The sequence below is a fragment of the Puntigrus tetrazona genome, chromosome 23 (genome assembly GCF_018831695.1).
Source record: "Puntigrus tetrazona isolate hp1 chromosome 23, ASM1883169v1, whole genome shotgun sequence".
Classification (NCBI taxonomy): Eukaryota; Metazoa; Chordata; class Actinopteri; order Cypriniformes; family Cyprinidae; genus Puntigrus; species Puntigrus tetrazona.
The window spans coordinates 3,319,006-3,339,574 of record NC_056721.1 but is presented as its reverse complement, the minus strand read 5'-3'; the positions used below and the strand labels follow the sequence as shown (position 1 = coordinate 3,339,574).

Below are 20,569 nucleotides of genomic sequence, written 5' to 3'. Positions count from 1 at the left end.
TTGCAGTGATTGCCTCAAAAGGTTGCGCAACAAAATATTAAGTTAGGGGTACCATCATTTTTGTCCAGGTCTGTTTTCGTGAGTTTATTTTTTTAAATAATTCTGTTGAAGCATGGTTGAAAAACAATGTCTGACTTTCATTGGTTAACATTTATAGAATTTTTATTTATTATTACTTTTGTCAGATAACAGTTATTTCTGTGACCATTGTGACTTTTTCTTTCATTGACCAAAGGGTACCAACAATTTTGTCCATGTCTGTATAAGGTGACAACAATAACCTTGGTGTGAATCTAATATATAGAAATATATAAATATTAATACATAATAATGAATTCTAATTAACTGTGATTGTTACCAGTGTTATTTTAACATTATTTGTATATTGTTTATTTTGATTTTAGTAGTTTTAGTAGTTTAGTGATGTGCTTTTGTCTTATTAATGAATTAATAATTTCTATTTTAGGACTTCAACCTCAACTTATTTCAGTTACAAATGTAACATTTCTGTTATGTTTCCGTTTCTCATTTAGAATTCATTATTTTTCCTATAATTTACTTTAAATGATCGAAATCATTCTTAATAGATGTTTTAGTTTACAGACTTAATAGAAAAAAGTTGAAGAATGTACAGACAATAATACTGTAACGGATGAATCAAGTGAGAATGATGTCTTGCACCAATATTTTATCAATATTATCACCAATAATTTAAGAAAGAAGCATTCACAATGTAAAAAAAATAAATAAAAAATGCATCGATCGACTGTTTGTTAGTACAAGACACATTTATAGACATTAATATAGAGCGTCATCGGTGCACATAAACCAGACGTGATAAACACACAAATGTGGTTAAAAGGACAGGTCACCACAAAATTTGATTCCGTTATCATTTATTCCTTCTCGTTTTCCAAACCCCGATGTCTTTCTGTCTTCTGTGGAACATAAAAAAGATACCGTGAAGAATGTTTTAACTGTCCGTGCTATTAGAACCAATGAAAAAATACATTTTTTAATTTGTGTCCCACAGAAGAAAGAAATTCATTAGGGTTTGAAACACGAGGGTGGATAAATGATAAAAGAATTCTCATTTTTGGGCAAACTAGCCCTTTTGACGTGAGAACTGAACACAGTATGACATCGAAACATTTCTACGACAGTCACACGACAACCACGCAACACTCAGAAACACTAAACCTTTATTCCAACCTCCCCATTAAAAGAGCACAGCATGCCGTTTATCTGCCCCCTCTGTGGGAGAAAGAGAAGGGAGAATTAAGAAGGAGGAGGGAAAAAAGCATATCCAAGTAGAAAGTCTGGTTCATTTAGTGCTGAGGAGACAGTCGAGAAACTGCAATACGGGAAATTACAAACAACTCAGCAGAATGAAGTCTCATGGTGATAAATGAGCACAACACTCAGTATCTGCAGAGAAAACCATTTTAAAGTGTGTGTTTAAGGGTTTAATATCACACATCTAGTATATTACAGATAAACCCTATAGTATGAAAATATTTAAGACGGTGTTTAGTTAATACACAATGACTGATTTACATCTTAGATGTACTGTATTTCTATGTAATTAATACATCATCGCATATATTTTCATGAAAGTACATTTCTTGTCTACCTTTGAAGTGCATTTAATTGTTAAATGTGCATTTCTACTTGCATTTTTCTAAAAACTTTTAAAAGTTTTTAAAGATTAATTATATATATATAAATGCATATAAATGTATAGCTATATTTTGAAAGTATTTACATGTATTTATTTACATATAACTTATTACGTATAAAATCTATAAATGCAAAAAAAAAAATATTAAATATAATTTATAGAAGCAATTAAAATGCACCACATACATATACATTATGTATGAAAAACTTTTATTTTAAATGCGATTTATTATGAATAATCATTTGAAAACACTACAGATAATATAATATTTACTGAATAAATAAATAGCCACGTGAACTTCGTGAATTTAAATAGCTTTCACTTCCATTACTTTTTAAGCACATTTCAAAAAGGGTCCATTTTGGTACCTTAAATTAAAATATTAGTGCTTAAAGTTTACGTATTTGAACCTAATAGGTACAAAAGTGTACCTTTTGAAAAGGTACCTCCTCAGTGACAGCTTTTGTACCTTTATTTCTGCCTATAAAGATGTACTCGAGTCTTAATAAAAAGCATGCAAGTGTCCGAAAACATTACGTTCAGTTCACAAGTGTGTTATTTTTAAGAGCACTACTTCTTCGCAAGAATACCTGCACTCAAATGAGCTAGTCTGTTGTGAGCTTGTGAAGCGATTACAGAGATCGTCTTTGACCTCTGACCTTTCCCAGAGGCTTACGAAGCACTAGCGTATGCACGACCGCGATCCCTTCCTCAGTATTCCTCAGTGTTTGTGCGGAGGTATGAGACTGGTAATCCCTGCAGCGAGAGGCTGGTAATTAGGGATTAGCGTGATAATATTCAGCAGGATTCTGATGGAAACAGCGTGAGTTTCTGGCTCGGGTCAGAGTGGGCGGCTTCATCAAACAACAGCCAGAAAACACTTCTCCTCCCTCGCGTTCCTCCTCCAGTGACTCTGGATTTAACTTCTGCTGCTCCAAATACTGCGTCGAGCAGAAGAATTAGTATGGGTGAAGTTATTCCTCACAGACGCACATGCATTAAAAGGCCGGACAGAAGATGTTAACTTGAGGAACTTAACTTGAGTTGCCTCCATTTGTGCCTTGAAGGCTTTGCATAAACATCCCCAAAACCTACTGAATCTGTTAAACCTTTCACATACGAAAATATTTAACAAATAAAATAACTAAATAGTAGCTGGAATACACTACACTTCTGTATTTTTTATTTTTGGTAAACACTTTATTTTACGGTTACTCCTCATTAGCATGCAAATTATTAGAATATTATTTATTAGTACTAATTAAGCATATATTAATGCATTATTCTACATCCCTAATCCTATCCAATACTTAAACTTAACAACTACCACACTGACTATTAATAAACAGCAAAATAGGAGTTTATTGAGGGAATTGTCCTAACAAGTGTTACCTATTCTGAACCTACATTTTTTTGATAATTTGACATTTTTTACAGCTTCAGAGGCTGATTCGGTCTAGTCGGAGTACATTACACATATTTGATTTTAACACAGATATGTTTTCGTTTGTCAGGCGTCTACAAGAAACAGATCTTGTGTGAGCTTGTTGTGATCTGAATTACCTGAGAGTCTAGTAAGCTCAAGTAACGTTTTCAAAGTGTATGATGCTTATTCAAACAGCAAAAAAATTCAAATTAGCCCATGATTTACTCTCCATCAATGCGTCTTAGGTGTATGGCGACTTTCTTCTCCAGATGAATCCAACACTTACCTAACACTTCAGAATAGGTAACACTTGTTGACTATTAACTATGACTTTTCCCTCCATAAATTCTTAATTTTGCTGCTTATTAATGTAATGTAGTTAAATTGAACTACTGGATAGGATTAGGGATGTGGAATAAGGTCATGTAGAATAAGGCATTAATAAGTGCTTAATTACTACTAATGAACGGCTAATATTATAGTAAGATGCATGCTAATAAGCGAACTAGTTAAGAGACGCTAAAATAAAGTCCTGGTTCTGTGAAGCATTATAATAGCAGTTAATGAGTGTTATTTTTCCAAATTGCAAAAGCAGTCCAATAAAGCATAACAAAATAATAAACAAATAATAAAACATGCCTCACACAGCCCCGAGGGGTAAATAAAGGCATCCTGCTGCGAATTGATACATTTTTTATAAGAAAAATATTCATCTGACTCGATTTTGCTGGTGTTATTTAAACTATTTCTTGTCAAATCAAGAATTGCGTGTTCTGTGTAAACCACTGATGTCATCAAGGTTCGGTTATGGAATATTATTCCATAATATTGATGAAACTGCTACTATAAAGGCCCATTCACACCAAATGCTATAACTATAAAGATATGATATTTTGAAGATATTTTGAAGAATGTTGGAAACCAAACAGCTGACGGTAGCCATTGACCTCCATAGTATGGCATAGAATAGCTACCATCACATTTTTATTCATACCAGCAATCTTTCAAATATTTTATATTTCAATTTGTGACTAATGGCAATTTCCATTTTTAAACATCACTGGTCTCGTTCTTTCTTTAGATTAAAGCGATTTGCGAATGGCTCTTTTAGTTGACTTTAATGTCTGAATTTTGTGGAAATCTGCGGTTCTTTCCACAATATTGCATGGGCACAGACTCAAAGTGGGACATTCGCTGACAATGACCTTGTCTGTCGTCTGGAGATTTCTTTACAAACCAGTCTGTCCCTCCAAAATCCATTTCCGCACAATATTACAGCTGCTCTGCTGTGCCCAAATTTGCCACGCTGGGTTTGAGGATTCATCGTCCCCCCAGTTTTTAATAGTCTTGCTGTAAAGGCCACTTTTCTCCGCTGTCATATCATTTCCAAGGATACGACCGTCAGGGGCACTGGCTTTCATAAACGCAATCATGCACACAGTTTAACACGTCTTCCCTAGTCCGAGCTATAAACACACACACATACTTGGAGCGTAGTTCGGATGGACGGTTTAATTAACAGTAAGCAATGATTTATTACAGAGGAGATGTCCTCATCTCCAGCACGGAGGCATAACCGTGTCCCTAGACGCTAATTCAGATGTGCGTAATGCGGGCTACATCCCGAGCTGCACGTCCGCTCGCTCCCGTGGCTGCAGGGTTACACATCCAGAGACAGATAAATGATTGCGGAGGAGCCGAGCTAAGGTGTGGAGCGAAGACACAAAGACAGCGACTGGTCTGCAGTTTTCCTTATGAAGCCGCAGAACTGAACAGAAGGGGGATGGAAGGGGAAGTTCAAAGAAGGTGACAGACAGAGAGAGACAAAACAGGGGGAAGGGATAGGAGCACGATGAAGGAGATACGCAGAGACTAGCTCAGCCTCGACTGCATGCATGAGCGGCATTTGAACCACGACTGCCTCCACAGGGGGTCCCGCGCATCAAACTGGTTATTAAACACAACCTATGGGTATAATTAAACTGAGATTTATCTCTATTGTTATTATTGACTATCATCATTTGTATTTTATATATTAACCCATTAGTATTACAATAAGCACTGTTTAATTTTGAATCTCCGCTAATGCTTGCCTCAAAGTCACATATGCATAGCAAGCTTTTAATGTCACGTACAAAACAAATATTCACTGTTAAAGTAACCTGTATGAACTTGATGTCCAGTTTTCCCATCTCATTATCTCTAATGCAGTCAAGCCCACGCAGTCATTAAAGAGGTCTGAATTATATACCATGTCAAACAGGAACTTGCTGTCAAATTCGTACTCATCATACCTCTCTCAAGGGCACTTATTTTTCAAACAGGAAAATACACAGAACACACAAATATCACACGAAATAAAGTAATTGTCTGGCCAAAACGGAGTATACCTATGCTGCTTGTAAAACGAGCTTTGCATCAGAAGCCAGTGCTAGCTCACTGTGCGGGGAGACCGAGGCTCAAGTAGTTGATGGGATGAGTAATAATGGTGAGATGGCTGGTTTGCCTCTTATCTCGTTCAGTCCTGCTCTCTGATAGGTTTTAGAAATGGTCTTGGGTGCAGATTGCCACCGGCATGTGTCTCCGGGAGCACAGCGGTACAAGGAGACTTGTAGGAATATATAAAGCAGTGGAATAATAACTGACTGCAGCTTCAACTTAATTCAGACCAGCTGAGCTGGTTCAGCTATAATTTGCATGTAAACCGTCCAGCAAAAATTTCCTTCAGTAAATGATAGTAACAATAAATGATCAGATTCTTACTGAGTTCAAACTCGAATTTACATTGAAATAGTAATTAATCTACACCGAACCGAAATCACAATTATGAAATGGTTTAAATCGTCTAAATTTAGGCAGATTTACTGAATACACTGTAAAAAACAATAGTTGTTTCAACTTGAATGAACTTGTTACCCCTTTCCTAAAAATCTTTTGTTGAGTCAACTAAAATATTTAAGTTGTCATTTACATTAACATTAAGTACTATTGTTTTTGTTTTTTTTTGTGTTACTCTGTTTTATAATGCTTCAGAGGTCCCATATTTTAAAACACCATTGATACATTGCCATATAGTGCATTTTCAAAGTATCTTCTGCAAACTAAAGAAACCGTGAACATGGAGAACAACATTTATGTGCAGCGTTTAAATGCTCTAGATGTGAGATCTGTGAAATTTAGTTTTTAAGTGGAAAGACATAACTTGCTTTCTTAGAGCTGCCATACTGAGCAACATGAAGTGGTCTGTCTTTTGGATTAAATCTTTGTTGTGCGCAACAGAGGGTTTCTAAGAGGGTTTATTTAGCATCTAATGGTACCTCGTGTGTGTACTACGGCATACTGACACCTGTTTTGTGGAGCACACACAGCATCTGAGAGTGTGCAGGCATTGGGAAGCATACTAATGCTCTGCACGCTCTCCTGGGACTTCCGTCTGACAGAGTAAACGCTCTCTAGATACAACCACACAGAGCTGGGAGCACCAATTCGTTCTCACATGCACCTTTAAAGACTTTTGTTGAATTATTAAACCTGTAACTGCAGTAACGTATCTCTTTGTCTCTGAGATAGTACTAGAGCATTGGTTAATTTCCATTCCATTCCATCGAATTTGTCCCAAATCATCTGCATATTCTTGACAGTTTATAGATATCTGAACATTAAAAATACATGCGTGCTTTGTGTCTTTTTATTTACTTCCATTCTAGAAAGCAGCTGGTAAACTATTTGAGATTAATGATTTAATGCTCTCATTTTTTATTACCCATGCAGCGTGTACTTGAAAGCTGTGGCTGTTTTGTATGTAAAAATTAACTATGCAGAACTCATATCATACCCTGCAGACAGTTTGTCAAGGGAATACATATCTGCTGAAGCTCCATGAAGCGGAGCAATCTTTTCCTACTGTGGGCCTGCTGCTATGGATTTATTCAAATGAAATACAAAGTTATGTACGAAAGCCTCTTGAAAAACAAACCAATTGGATGACTTTACAGCAGGCATTGTTTGTGCAATCAGCTTTTGTTTGAACGGAGATTCAATGTTTCATTTTGTAGTCTCTCAGTACATGAGGGAGTCTAAACATCTCTGCTGTTTAGTCTGCGGCTCTCAGTAGTTCTTTCTCTTTGATATCTAAAACATTACTTTGTTTGAAAACCAAATTAGCTTTGGAATGCTCTATATAGGTAGAAACCATCTTAACAGTCATGTTTCACACAAATATAGGGGGCTGACTAAATTGTAACCTTCATTGTATGGAATCTCTTGAGATTCTCATGCGGCTGTTTATTTGGAGTCTTTATTGGAAACCTAACCCTAACCTTGTTTGCATTAAATGTGAATCTTGTAATATAGTAACAATGAAACTGAAACACTGGGCAATTTAGTGTTGGAGCTTTCATGGCCAAATCTGAGCAGCCTGGTAGCCAATCTTCATTGATTGCACATTCCACCAGTAAGAGAGTGTGAAGGTTTAATTAGCAGAGTAATAGCACAGTTTTGCTGAAATTATTGCAATGCACACAACATTATGGGTGACATGTCAGAGTTCAAAAGAGGACAAATTGTTGGTGCATGTCTTGCTTGGTGCATCTGTGACCCAGACAGTAAGTCTTTGTGATTTGAACTGTGGACGCAAGAGGAAGCTGTCTGAAAGGGATGTGCAGGTGCTAACCCAGACTGTATCCAAAAAACATAAAACCACAGCTGCCCAACTCACTGCAGAATTAAATGTGCACCTCAAGAAGCAAGTTTAGAGAAGCCCCAAAGAAGCGTACCACCCAGACTGTTCCTGCCCAGAATGAAGCATGGGGATGGATCAGTGATGGTTTGGGCTGCAATTTCATGGCATTCCCTAGACCAAGTACTTGTATTAGATGGGCATCACTGCTAAGGACTACCAAATAATTCTGGAGGACCATGTGCACTCAATGGTTCAAACATTGTATTCTGAAGGTGGTGCCGTGTATCAGGATGATAATGCATCAATACACACAGCAAGACTGCTGACAGAGTAGATTGATGAACATGAAAGTGAAGTTGATCTCCCATGGCCTGCACAGTCACCAGATCTAAATATTATTGAGCCACTTTGGGGTGTTTTGGAGGAGAGAGTCAGAAAACATTTTCCTCCACCAGCTGATGCTTTCCATAATGACCTGGCCACTATTCTTCGAGAAGAGTGGCTCAAAATCCCTCTGGCCACTGTGCAGGACTTGTATCTGTCAATCCCAAGACAAATTGATGCTGTATTGGCTGCAAAAGGAGGCCCTACACCATACTAATGAATTTTTGTTGTCTAAAACCAGGTGTTTCAGTTTCATTGTCCAACCCCTGTACGATCTTGATAACAGAACTCCTGGGTACCCGAGAGATTTTAATTAAATAATTTAGATTCCAATAGTGTTCATCACCCTAGCTAATTTTTGCTACCTATAAATGCAGTTAGAGACATAAACATAATGATTGTAATACACCAACAACTTTCATAGTTCTTTTTGTTAATTTAAAGATTTGTGTGTGTGTGTGTGTGTGTTTACCCTTTTTATTAGGACAGAAAATGACAGGAAGTGAAGAGGGAGGGGCAAGGGATGCGATCATGAAAGGTCCACAATCCAGGATTTGAACTTGGGACACCCAATGCGCAATGGCCCTATATGTCGCAAGGTACCTATTGCCCCCAATGACACCTTTTATTGCTTTTCTCTAAAATTATGACTAGAGGAGCAGATCATTGAATATTAAAGACTCACATTCACATTTCCTTGCAAAACACTATGATATGATACTTTCTAGCACATTAATTGTAAACAAACTAAACATTTTGACAGTTTTTGACTATGATGCACTGTATATGTATGAATTTTCTGACAGAGTAAACTTGCTTCAAAGCACACCTGGTACAGCACTGCATTTTAGATGAGGAGCGCTTGGGTACCAGTCCTTTAAAATAGAAGTCACGACACTCAATAAACAGCTCAAAGACTTGTAGAAGCAAGGTAATTAGCATGGTTGCTGTAGCAAATGCTTGGTTTTTAATCTCCAGGTTGCTTTTGTTAACACTATTGTTTAGGTTTAGGGTAGGGTTTAGTGTAGGCTGTAAGCATAATAGAGAATTTTAGCACGACTCAACAGACAAATATGTACAGCGACCAACAAAACATTTTGCCACTCTCACAAACATTAATTTTGAATCTAATTTTATGTCCTTTTAGCATCACTCACTTGAAATTTCACTTAAAACAAAAGTTGTTTAAAAAAGCAATATAATTTTGCACAAATTTTGATACAAGCAATTTTTTCAATAAGACTGGGTTGGTTTTTGTCTTAAGCATGTTTTTAAATTCACAATGTGACTCTGTTGCAAGAATAAACTCTTATTGAATTAATATATTTACATTGACATTCATGCTCACCCACCATATTGAATTATTTATTTATTTTATCTCTTTTGGAGGAGGGCTATTATCTTATTGCACATAGATAATCTGCATTGCAGTCCTCTGACTTGACCTTTGACCCTCTCATTTATCCCGCACACACCCACATGTCTGATACACCTGTTGGTGCACATACTGATGAGGTGAAGGATGAACTCACTGTTGACACTCATTTCCATATTGAGTAGATCTTGATCCCTCCCCTGACGATTAATTCCTCTGGGATTAATTAGACACACATACTGCTGAACCCTCATTAACACGCTCCTGTGATATGATCTGCTACAAATGTGCCGTCTGCACACAGGTCTGTGTGTTCAGAGGTCTGGGAGATCCCTTTCACCTAAATTATGCAAAAGGATGAAACGGCTCCAAGTTGACTTTTATGTGTTCTAGGAAAAAGTATGAGAGGTGCACCATATTGATGGGGTGTTGTGGATGATTGCTATGCAGTGTTAAGAAGAGATGAGTGTTTTAGCGTGTTTCTCTGCTTCTGCTTAGAGCTTAGTGGCTTAAATCAAGAATCAATATTTTGATATGCCTTTCTATGTCATTTTATCGTTTTATCAGCTGCCAGGCTGAAAGTGTAAAGACTAAAGTATACTTAAGTATAATTTTACTTTTTATATGTACACTAGAGTATGCACATACAGCGTGCAAAGTAAATTTCCTCAACAGTTGCCATATAATGCACAATTGCAGCCAGATTTTCTAGCTACATGTACTCTGTATGCTTAACTTATGCATTTGACATTTCAGTCAAAAAAGAAATGTATAAGAACAACTAACATCATTGATGGTGTTTTTTTCCCAAAGGCGAAGTGTGACTTTTTTTGTTAAATGCCAGGAGTGTGTCAAGCACTAAGCATCTTCTTCATGGCGCAAACTTCTGAATTTTGATACAATGCTGCTCTCATCACTGTCACTTTTCAGTCAGCTAACCAATCACAGTGGAGGAGGGGTGGGACTACTGATCGTACTACGGCTGAACAACAATGGAGAAGTTAAAATTGCTTGTCTCCTTTATTTCTTTACTAGATCAAATTGCTGTAATGTTTGGAGAAACATTTCATTCGCGACACGTCTGCCATTAATTCAGTGGATATTCCGTATCATAGCAACCACAGCATCTCAATGAAAAAAAAAAAAAGCTGCACTCTCAAGTGCTCAAACTGAGCGTTTTCAGCAGAGCACAAAAATGCTTTGGTGGACACATGTCCTAATGTTGCTTTCTTTAAACCTATTATAAAACAATATTCATAAATAAACGTGACTGGACTTTAATGGAGCGCCAAAGTCTAGATCCGATGCAAAAATGTCCATGCTGCTTTCATCTGGTGCTTTCTTAACTGCCGTTTTCTCACCACTGTCATTTTTGTCACAGCGCATACTTACTCATCTATTTATTCACCTAAACACCGCTCTCAGCATTGTGGCTAGCATCGGGATGTTTGCTAACGGTAAACTGCTCTTCAGCTATTTCAAACTTCTTTTTTCCCCTTAGAAAAATTCACCTTGAGTATTTAAGGGTCTTTAAACGTCTTTTTTTCAAATTACTAACTCTCAGCATGAGCAATAGTACATTTGTTTCTTCATTTAGCAAACGGTATTAAGTTAGCAAGGTCCAATTAACCCCTGCAGGTAAATACCGTAAACACCAATTTTGAAAAGCATTTTTATCAATGAAAGGCCATCACAGTATAGATTTTCTCTGTCTCTGTGATCGTTATTCACATGGCACTTACAGATTAGGCAGTTTTTTGTCTAGTGATGGGAAAGACAGCAGATTTAAAATGGAATATCCTTGAAAGAGGTTCAGCTGCCCCCGAGAAGAATGGCAATGCTAACAGCTAACGGCACCACTAACAAGAGTTGAACGTCTTGTTAATAAAAAATTCATGTAACTTTCAACAAAACCCTTTTGATAGGCATATGAGAGAGGAGACGAGATGTGAGGATACGTCTGGCATTAGGAGACAGACAGACAGAAAGAAAGAAAGGGCGTGGCCGAGTGGAGGTGTGTGTGTGTGTGTGTTAGATGGAGCCAGAGTGATTCTTTGATCACTTTGAGCACTTACTTGTGCCATATGTTCATTAATACTAATGCAACTATTCAAAAACCAGTGTAAGACGACTCATTCTGCTTGCTTAATGAGTCTGGTTGCCATAGTTACAGCATGCTATTGCAATGCAGCTCAGAGAGAGAGAGAGAGAGAGAGAGAAGGAGAGAGAGAGAGGAAGGGGCTCTCAGAATGATTGATGGGGTGCTGGATAGCGCTAGTGTGCTGGGCAGATTGATGGTGTTTATTCTGCGGTTGGTTTTGCCAGTGGAAAGGAAGCTACACATGTGCCTCGGCGTATTGAAGAAACACTGAACACCCACATCAGATAAACACACTTTCCTGCTTTGAGAGGATTTGTGTGTGGATCTTTTCTCTGATGTCGCTGATGCTCATTTCCATGTTATCATATCTTCAACGTGGAAATGGCTTTGTGGCATACATCGTAAATACAGCAAGGTCACGTTTAGAGAATCAATGGATTTTGTACGATGACACTAAGATGCTATTTGTATTCAGATTTTGAAAAATGCAAAATTAGTCCATAGTTAGTTGCTCGATCAAAAAAAAGAAAGAAAGATGTTTTTAATAATGTCCATGCTGCTCTTTTCCATGCAGTAAAAACATGTGGAGATTAGTTACTTTTAAGGCCCAAAATGCTCCGTTATAATTTAACTCACACAGTACAGCATGCAGTCCATTTGAGGAAGCCTGTATGGCTTTGTTTTTTATTTACTTATGTGTTTTTATTTTTGACAGTCCTTGGTGGCTGAACGTCTTAAAAAAGGGCACCGTGAAACATTCTTGAAATTTATGCTGTGTTCCCGTAAATATGTCGCATGGGTTTGGAATGACACGAGGGAGAACAAACGATGGCAATTTTCATATTTCTGCAACTCCGGCGCAATATAAAGAATAAATGAATTGTCGTCTTTGAGAGTACAATAAATCTGAAACAAGAATAAACAAATGGGACTGGGCTTAAATCTTTTAGTCTCTAGCTATCACCTTCTCAAAGAGCTGTCATATTCCTCAGATGAAATGACTGTGCTGTGAAATCATACACATCACTGACAGCGGAAACTGGTACAATGAGCTTTCAGTTAACCACAGGGTGATATCGGCGCGCAAACTGAACCACATGCACATTAAAGAGCTTCACGGAGCAGCATCAGCCGGCAAATTCACGTTCAGTGCATGCGTTTCTTTACAGAATGTGTAAAGTTAATAGCAATGTTTGATCTTCTATAACACTAATTAACTACTACTATTAAACGCATTACTGGTCGAAAGTTTGAGGACTGTAAGATTGTAGTCTTACAAAGGAGGCATTTATTTGTTTAAAAATAAAATAAATCCAATTAAAAAAAGGTAATATTATTAATAGAGTCATTTTTATTTATTTTTACAGTAGTTATTGTATCAATGTTGACAACAACATATCTTTATGGAATTTTTTAAAGATCATGTTATGGATATAAAGTCCAAAATAACCGCATTTAAAGGATTCTGAAACCTAAAGTCTCTCAACTTTGCTGAATTAAAGTACTGTATTTCATATATAAAATCTCACTGTCCCCATTTAACAGTAATGTAGGCCTAACCATTTCATCATGGTTTAATACCGTAGACAAACAGACCATAAAAGAAACGTATTGGCCAAACAAAATAAATAAGGGTAAGTTATTTAATTAGCCTTAGTCTGGTTGAGGTGCAAGAGCGTAAGGCATGATGGATCAAATCATTACGGTTACTGTTCCACTCCACATGTACGGCACAACTTGCAATTTCTGTAATTGGATGGATTAAAGGGAATAAAATCTCCTAATTAAGCTTAATTAGCAGGGTCTTTCAGCAACGAGTATCCCAGGAAAGTCAAAGACACTGAACACAGCAACAGACTTGGATGGCATGTTTCGTTGTGAGCTGCTTGGATGGTTTTATTTCTAAGAATATGAATCGTGTGTGTGTGTGTGTGTGTGTGTGTTTGTTACATTATTTTGTAGTGCATAAACAGAAACACTAAATTGAAATAGCTCATGTTTTGTTGTCCTGTGCTCCAAATTGCTTTTAATTCAGCATTTGCTTGCTAAAACCTAATATCAACCATATTTAAATGGATTTAACTAAAAGCAGAAATGCCATTGCAATCCACTAATACGCGCTAATACATACTGCTGCCTTTTTCTTCTCTCAATTAATCTGTCATGCAGTTATATCTTTTCTATCGCCGCGTTTGGCTCAGTCTCAGGAGTTGCGGAAACACTGAGAGTCGACAGCGTGACATTTTTGATCACGTCTCATTTCTTTGACAAGTAATAAGCCTAAAAAAAATGACAGATCTGGAAATCGTGGTGAGATGAAACTGAGATTAAACTCGGCAGAGAACGTGAGAGTTGCAGTCAGGCGCTGCCCGGGACGCCCCCCGCCGGGTCCTGAGGAACCACTAAGGTCCACCAGTTCATTCCTGCTCTGTGATGCGTAGAAATCAATTACTGTCGTCGTATAAGGGCAAACAGCTGAAGAGAAAAAAAGCTATCTATCCATCCTTCATCTCTCTATCCTACAGCTCACCTTTTTATCGCTCCTCTCTCCATCTGATTCAAACAGTAATGGAGTCCAAACAGCTCTTTTCTGTAATGTATTCCTCTCTTTCCTCCTATCCTGTCATCATCCTCATGCCTCACACCGCTCTGTTTTTAGGGGTCACTGGTTCAAGCCGAGACCTGAATAATAAGTGACCTGGAATATGTTTAATGTGCTGCACTTTTTATGGTCGTTTTTTAAAGTTCACCATTTTCTAAAAATATGTTATCCATCTTATTGTGAACGGTTCATACATGTATATGTTGAACTGTTACTCAGAATTTCTCTCGGTTAAAGTATATCAACAACAGATGACCAAAAGCAAGCCCCCGCTCTAATTCGTATGAATGACCAACACCTAAACCTGCCCCTAAACCTGCCCGTCACTGCATGGGGTTTTCCCAAATCATATAAAAAGCGAGGTCGTACAAATTCATACAAATCAGCCACCTCGAATCGGTCGTAAGATAGCTTTGGCATTTGTAGGAGTTTCCATTTTCAGACACACAATTTATGGCAGGAGTGTATTTAAATAAATCACGCTATGCGTTATTAAACGCCCAAGCTTAAACTATTTTGCGCTGGAAACGGCTGCATTTGTTGTTGCTAGGAGAAGCACAGAGAACAGAAAGCGTATGTATTTTATTCCATACGTATTTATTTGTGATGCACGAAGAGCATATCCTTACGCTAATTTGCGCTGCGCTTGCTAGACTGCGTCGGTCATTATGGAAATGCGATGTTTGGTCTCTGTTCAGTACATCACCTGTAGAAATGTCCAAGCCCATCGGTGCTGTTTTGGGATTGCATCTCAACCTTATTTGCCCTGTTTGGTAAATCTGGCCTAATATGTATTTAAACACATACTGACGTATGAGAGGAATCAGTTTTATGAAGACAAACTACTATGTACTAACATTTAAACCAATCATTTGAAACAACAGACTTATAATGTACATGTTTTCTTTGTATTTCATTTATTGTGATAAATGTATGCAATTATATCTTATAAGTTCACTGTTGACTGTATCACCTAAACCCATCTTTAAAGTCTTAACCTTACCCGTATCGCAGGCAATATAACATGAACCTAACCTAATGTAACTAATGTATTAACCTAATGATTACTTATTTTGTAAATGCAAGAAAATAGTTATTGTATTGTCAATTTAGATTTTACACAAAAATTGGTAACTCGCCACCAGCAAAGATTTCCTTTTTTTTTGCTCATGTCTGTATTGAACGTGATTAGAGAGAAAAGCTCTAGTCAGACCGGACTAGTTTGCCCAGTGAAAGTAAGGTAAATTTGTCTTTCACAAATGCAATTTGTGATTTCAATTTCGTCTTGACTGTTTTTCCTCACGGAACCTTTTTAAAAAAAAAATTCAGAGCAAATTACCTACTGCTTTTCTTAACTCAGCTGACCTCTGAGAAGAATGCGTGTTATTATGATGTTGTATTTTTCACAGCACTTTTCCTCATTTAATTTGACCTTTGTTGAATGGCATAACTGAAGCTAATTTTCTCATCTCTCTGCCAGAAGCAGGTCCATTATGGATTTAGACCTTTTGGCCAATTTCCTAGGAAAAATAGCTGCCGGTTCGAGTACTGCAAACAACATATTGCTCAGAACAGCCACAATAATAGCTGCGTCACATATAATGGTTCATTTCCATATGTGATGCTGCTATTATTGTGGCTATATATATATATATATATATATTATAAACAGCACTTAAATCTCTGTAAGCACACCACTGGATATTTGTTCTCTTTTGTTATGAATCAATAAATAATCTGTATGCTTAAATATGTTGGTAGTTAGATGGTTGCACACCTCTCTCTCTCTCTCTCTCTCTCTCTCTCTCTCTCTCTCTCTCTCTCTCTCTCTCTCTCTCTCTCTCTCTCTCTCTCTCTCTCTCTCTCTCTCTCTCTCTCTCTGTGCGGCTTGTTAGCACTAAAGGTTAGCTGTTTTGCTAATTGGCTTCATTAGCATCGGTCTTCTTTTATCGACAAGACTTTCTAATACTGACACACATGAGCACGAAAGTACTCCCAAACATAATAATTTATAAAAATGCTAATCAATCACAATCAGAAAAGCACGTACTGCAGCAATGGTTTTCCTCAAAGTCACCCCTATAGTTTCTGACACTGACTACGATATAAAAATTCATTGCTAGTCTTTGCTGCATTTTTTTACTACCCAAATAAAATATTTAACAGCCCAAAAGAGTTGTAAGTCAAAGCCACAGAGAAATGCGTGCTACTTCCATGAAGCTGCCTGAAAATGAAATGTTTTGATTGGCTTGGATGTTTTGATAAGGGATAATAGAGCTCATTAAATATCATTAAAATAAGGCAAACAAGCAAAAAAGAGAAAAACAAGCAGTAGAAGAAGCAAGCTGTGTGGACGTGGTTATGAGAGAGAGATGAGAGAGCACAAATATCAGACTAAAGCATGTTCATGGACGTTGCTTGCAATGAAACCAGAGAGGCCTTGCTAAAAGTTACTCCAGCAAATATAGACATAACAATAACAACAATCACGCTGACAAAAATGTATAGATGTAGCACAGCTCTAAGTAATTCACATGAATTTGTAGGTGTACTATAGAAAAGCTGAAATGTGTTTGGCTGACCAATTCTACTGGCTCGACTGGCTTTAGCATTCAGTGGTTTCAAAAAAGTACTCATTACATAAAAATAATATGCTTCAAAAGAATATTCTGAAGTATGTATTGAATGTAATGTTTTCAGACACTTCATTGCACGTTATTTTCAATTTGTATGCATTTATAACATCTGTAGAAGGTGTAGGAGCATAAAATGTTTGCCCAGTGAAGTTGCTCGGTCCAAACATTATGAAAAAATGTGTATTAGCATACCTCTGCGTAGCCTGTTTGTGCTGACATGATACATCATAAGCGCCGTAATATTAGATACTTTGCACTGTAATGTTTTCTCACTAGTGACTAAGACATTAGGTAATCTGACAGTGTTGCATTCAGTACTCCACTAAATGGTGTCTCTCATATTAATAGCTGATTAGACACTGGCAAACATTCACATGTTCACATCTCGAGTGCTCAATTAACATTTTTGCCCATATCATATTTTTTGTTTTGTATATACATTTTGTTACGATTTGCTGTTCACATTTACCAGTGTGAACAGATCATGGTTCACAACTGACCCACAGATGCAAAAGAATGATATGAACAGAGTTACCAGGATTTTACAACAAAATCTGCCCAAATGTTTCTCAAAACTACTACAAAAAGAAGCCAAATTGCATCCTGGGAGAGGAAAATAGTGTTTGTGTTAGTGGGGTCGTTCAACCCACAAAGTTAAAAAACAACCCACGGCAACAGTGAAAAAAGCAGCACAAATGGGTACTTTGTAACACTTGCTGTCATTCAGGAGTAAACATGGAGGACATAGCGCTAACTGGTTCATGTTGCATAGACAGCCAATGAGCTTGCTGCTCTACGTTTAAATGGCCGGTTGGCATCCACTTGTGCATTTTGCAGTGTGCTTTCAGAGTTGAAACCCTCCACCTTCCCCAGCTCCACCTGCATAGATCTGCCACAGGCTATCTGTGCGGCAGCAGTATGTGTTAAATACTCACAGCACCAAATGAAATCTAATAATGCGATTGAGCTTATAATCACAGCAAGCATAATCATATTAATCAAAATATATTTTAATTGAAATATAAAGTCATGTAAATAAGCAGTATTGCGGCTCTGACCAAAGTGGCACGTTAAATAGTGTTGCGCATTAGATGTAAAAAAAATTTGGGCCACATTTGCCTGTAGGGCGAACATAGATTTAGATATTTGTGTATAAGCAAGAAAACAAACTATATGATCCAAGAAAAGTGGAAGGTGAAAAATATATGTGTTGATGTGTGTTTACACCCCGCAGTCAGTACGATTATGTACAGGTTTGCTTCTTACCTGGAACATGACCCTGTACTGCTCCTCAGGCTTCTGCACCACACACATGTTACACCCCATCCTGACGTCTGAACCCACGAACCCTGCTCAGAGCAACAGCTGTGCCACTTCAGCCAAGCAGCATATCCCAGATCCCCACAGACAGTTCGGTCAGCTTTCGCAGTTCAACAAACGCACTCGGCTTCACAGTAGGAGAACTGCAGAGTTCAAAGCATTTCTGGTTCAGAGACCCATGAACAAGCCTTTCTCATTTCTTTAATAAATGTCAGCGTTTCTGCTTTTCAAACAGTCCATTTCATCCTGCCTAACTAAAAAAAAACTCAAGAAGTCCAAACTGTCATATCTCAAGTCTATTGTGGAGCGTGAAAACGGATGAATTCCAGTATGTAAAAAAAGTCCATTTGTGCTTGATGTGAAATGTTGTAGTACAGCACTTCTTCTGTTCCTGTCCCCATTGATGTGCTTAATTCAGGGAATTCAGCATGAAATTACGCTTCTGTGCTTGCTCTCACGCTTTTATCAAGGCCACTTCCACCAGCGCTTTTCTGGGACTACATCCAAATTACTCCTAAATCAGTAAATGCTGCATGTACGTGGCTGCGCGACGTTCAATGTTTTATTCCAAAGTGATGGAAGGATAATTGGAAAGATTGAATGCTTGGTCAAAAGAGACCAACAAGGAGGAGGATTCCAAGAACAGAAATTACGTTTGCCTCACAGTATTTGCTGAAATCTATGGCTTTGTTTCAGGTTTTAGCTTCCAAGAAGTGTCAGTTCAATTCCAAATTCTAATCTGCCAATGTTTCTGATGGAAAATAAAAACAACAATTGGTCAACACAGGGGATTTCATCAAAACACAACTATTTGCTGCGGAAGCCCTCATGAACGTCGGGTGTTTTAAACTGTGGATGAAATTCTTGACTCTTGCTACTGATTTGCGCATTTCCTACACACAGTGAGATCCATGATTCTCTCCCAGATTTAACCAACTGCTGTGGATACCGAAAAAGAGTTTGACTGCTTAACGCCTTCACATATCCATAAAGAGCGATTTTAAGTGCTTCACTTCGGCTTTGTGCTTTTCCACCTGTTCCACTTTCACCGGGAGCTTTTCGCTTTGAACTTCTGCTTGAGTTTCTAGATTCACGTAGGTGTTTCTTGTCAGTCTCTCATCTTTCAAAAACTCTGAACTGTGTAGCGCACATCGCGTTCAGTGAGATAAACACGCGCGTTGTGCGCTGGATGAAATGGTAAAAACTGGTTGCACATGAAAACGTGAGGTGAGAGAGTCAGTGTGCTTGAGGAAAATTCAATCCCACGCACTCCTACGTACACGTTAAACGCTTCTGCTTAGGTGCGAACAACAGCAAACATCCTTCCCTCGACTGGCTGCCCGTCTGTGACACTTTAAACTCTCTCGGGACAACAAACCCCACCAGATCCGACTAAGCAGGATGCATTCGAAGGAGCTGCTTCATATACATTGAACTTTTATTTTCGAAAAAGAGCAACTATTAAGCATTTATGCTTATTTTGTAATAAAGCTCAGTGCATCACGGTTCTTATTAACCCAATTCTTCAACAGCTACAATTCAGATCAATGAAGGAAAATTCAATTAAATAACACAAGCCCTTAATAGTGATCATTGGTGCTCTGTCACATAGAAATCAATAGCTTTCTTAATAAGATACCAGCTGGGTGCCTTTGGAGCTCAGTGGGTTGCGAAATGTAATTATCAGACGTTCGGTTTAACGAACGCTTTGCGGTTCTGCAAGCACACTTTGTTCAAAAGCCGAGCTGTCCGAAGGTGCGTATAAATCTTCATCCAATCGCAGGCTCAAATCTGAGGCAGCAGTCTTTACAAAAGAAACATTGTGTAGCTAGTTGTTCTTAGCCGGTCTACTTAGCTTTCCTCCTTTGGTCCGCTTCACACTTTCTCTTCACTTCTTGCTTAATTTCTGAGGAAAAAGTCCAAAACTCTACCCCAAAAAAAGCTTCGACTTATTATTAAGCTACGGCACTATTTGTCCAAATGTTGGCTCTCAAACAAACGGGTTTCTGACAGGAACGCGCTTCACGAGAGACCGGACAGCTTTAACCTCATTAAACTGTCAAAAGGCTGGTGTCGTTTCACGCGCCCTGCTGTTTGAGATTGCAGGCTAGCCATTCATGCTGCAGTAATGTGCCAGACAGACTGAGACGCTAACAGGCGTCGCCCTCGCACGCCCACGTACACAGACGGGTCAAATGTTAGCACACACACTCATGCAAACACAGAAGACCGGAGCATTTCACCTGAAACAACCTCAGAGAGTTTTCGCGAGACTTAGAGGGAAAGATATTAGAAAAAAAAATGCAATGCAACAGTCTCAAAAGTATTCCTCAACTAGAGTGCATCTTACATCAACACACCCT

The 20,569-nt window shown here is 38.0% G+C and overlaps 1 protein-coding gene across 3 annotated transcripts in view; it reads right to left on the bottom strand.

The window, feature by feature from the left end:
* The window catches only part of LOC122328845 (PDZ domain-containing protein 4), a 32,894-nt gene extending 12,760 nt beyond the window's left edge, over positions 1-20,134 (bottom strand). Inside the window, exons 1-2 of one of the 3 annotated variants that reach the window (XM_043224877.1) lie at positions 18,153-20,134; positions 1,201-1,254 (exon numbers count right to left, since the gene is read on the bottom strand). In XM_043224877.1, the coding sequence (XP_043080812.1) occupies positions 1,201-1,254; positions 18,153-18,212 (114 nt within the window). In that variant the 5' untranslated portion in view covers positions 18,213-20,134. The remainder of the gene's footprint in view (positions 1-1,200; positions 1,255-18,152) is intronic. The other 2 variants (XM_043224878.1, XM_043224879.1) reach the window with 2 other exon arrangements.
* Between the last annotated feature and the right edge of the window lie 435 nt (positions 20,135-20,569).